Source organism: Pundamilia nyererei, unplaced genomic scaffold, assembly GCF_000239375.1.
Source record: "Pundamilia nyererei isolate P.nyererei 1_Seehausen unplaced genomic scaffold, PunNye1.0 scaffold00053, whole genome shotgun sequence".
Lineage (NCBI taxonomy): Eukaryota > Metazoa > Chordata > Actinopteri > Cichliformes > Cichlidae > Pundamilia > Pundamilia nyererei.
This window is the reverse complement of record NW_005187454.1, coordinates 1,294,240-1,295,356: the sequence shown is the minus strand read 5'-3', so window position 1 is coordinate 1,295,356 and position 1,117 is coordinate 1,294,240. Positions and strand designations below refer to the sequence as shown.

Here is a 1,117-nt window from a genome sequence, read left to right as displayed (position 1 = left end):
TAATGTTTTTTCCTGAATCGTTGTTTATGTTTACTGAGGGAAGAAACAGTAAAAACTGCATTTTCTAAGGCAAACACTCAAAAGCACAAAAATTATAAAAAACAAGAAACAAAACCATCCTTTCCTATTGGTGTTCTGTAAATAGTTTGAAATAGTTATGAGGTCTTTAAGTTTGACGTCATTAACCGTTTCTGGGTCCCACAGTCAAACGATCACTGTGGCATCACTGAGAGTTACAAACTGTCTAAATTCTTTCATCTTTAATAAGATGATCAGTGTTCTGCTCTACCAGGTGTAATAATTAAGTTTAACTTCCAGGCATCCATGAAAACAGAATTTATTAAATTCAACAGAGTTAGAAGTTAGCAGGAAGTTAGCTCGCTAGCTTCCACTTAAACATAATATGCCATGTCCAGCTCTGCTATCATAACCTTAAAGCCATGCTGTATAACTGACATCACTGACTCTTGGTCTCAGTAACCAGCAGCTTTGCCTTTTTTCCTTTTATCAGACCATGCAGAGATACAGTTGCCCGCTTTTTCCACAGCGTTAACTGTGTTGTAGAATTTTGCTACTTTGTGTCCCAGAGCTTCAAGACCATCAACTACATCCTGCAGGGCAAAGAGGAGAGAGACTCAGATGGAACAAAACCTGTAGAAATTATTAATTTATCATTTAAATACACTGAATAAATTACCTTTTCAAGCTTGGATTCAAGTTTTACTTCACTTTGAGAGTCTACAAGAACAACCAGAGTATCAATTGCCTCCTTAAGACTCTTTCCAAACCAAAGGTGGTTCATGAGCGCCTTGGAGAGAAAAAATAAATCTATGAGGTGAGAATGTGATGATTACAGGATAAATTAGGGTGAAGAATCCTCTTACTGTGATGCAACCTTTAACAGCAAAGACGGGCATCGGTCCACATGAATTTATTTTATTTAATATGTAACGGCACCTTTGTGTGTGTACCATGCATACGTACCGAGGCCACAGCCGGTGGAATCATTTCAGAACCAGACCCTCCAATCACCAGCGTCTTCGACGGAGACTTCAGCACAGATGGCGCCATATTGGAGGGAGGCCGCTCGCCTGAGAAATACAACAAAGACCTTGAA

At 39.2% G+C, this 1,117-nt stretch overlaps 1 protein-coding gene across 1 annotated transcript in view; it reads right to left on the bottom strand.

Annotated features, from left to right (window-relative positions):
* Nucleotides 1-351: 351 nt before the first annotated feature.
* LOC102214511 (gamma-glutamyltransferase 5-like) overlaps nucleotides 352-1,117 on the bottom strand; it is an 11,816-nt gene continuing 11,050 nt past the window's right edge. The window contains exons 8-10 of the mRNA XM_005733658.1: nucleotides 985-1,091; nucleotides 698-808; nucleotides 352-611 (exon numbers count right to left, since the gene is read on the bottom strand). Coding sequence (XP_005733715.1) covers nucleotides 474-611; nucleotides 698-808; nucleotides 985-1,091 — 356 coding nt within the window. The 3' untranslated portion in view covers nucleotides 352-473. The remainder of the gene's footprint in view (nucleotides 612-697; nucleotides 809-984; nucleotides 1,092-1,117) is intronic.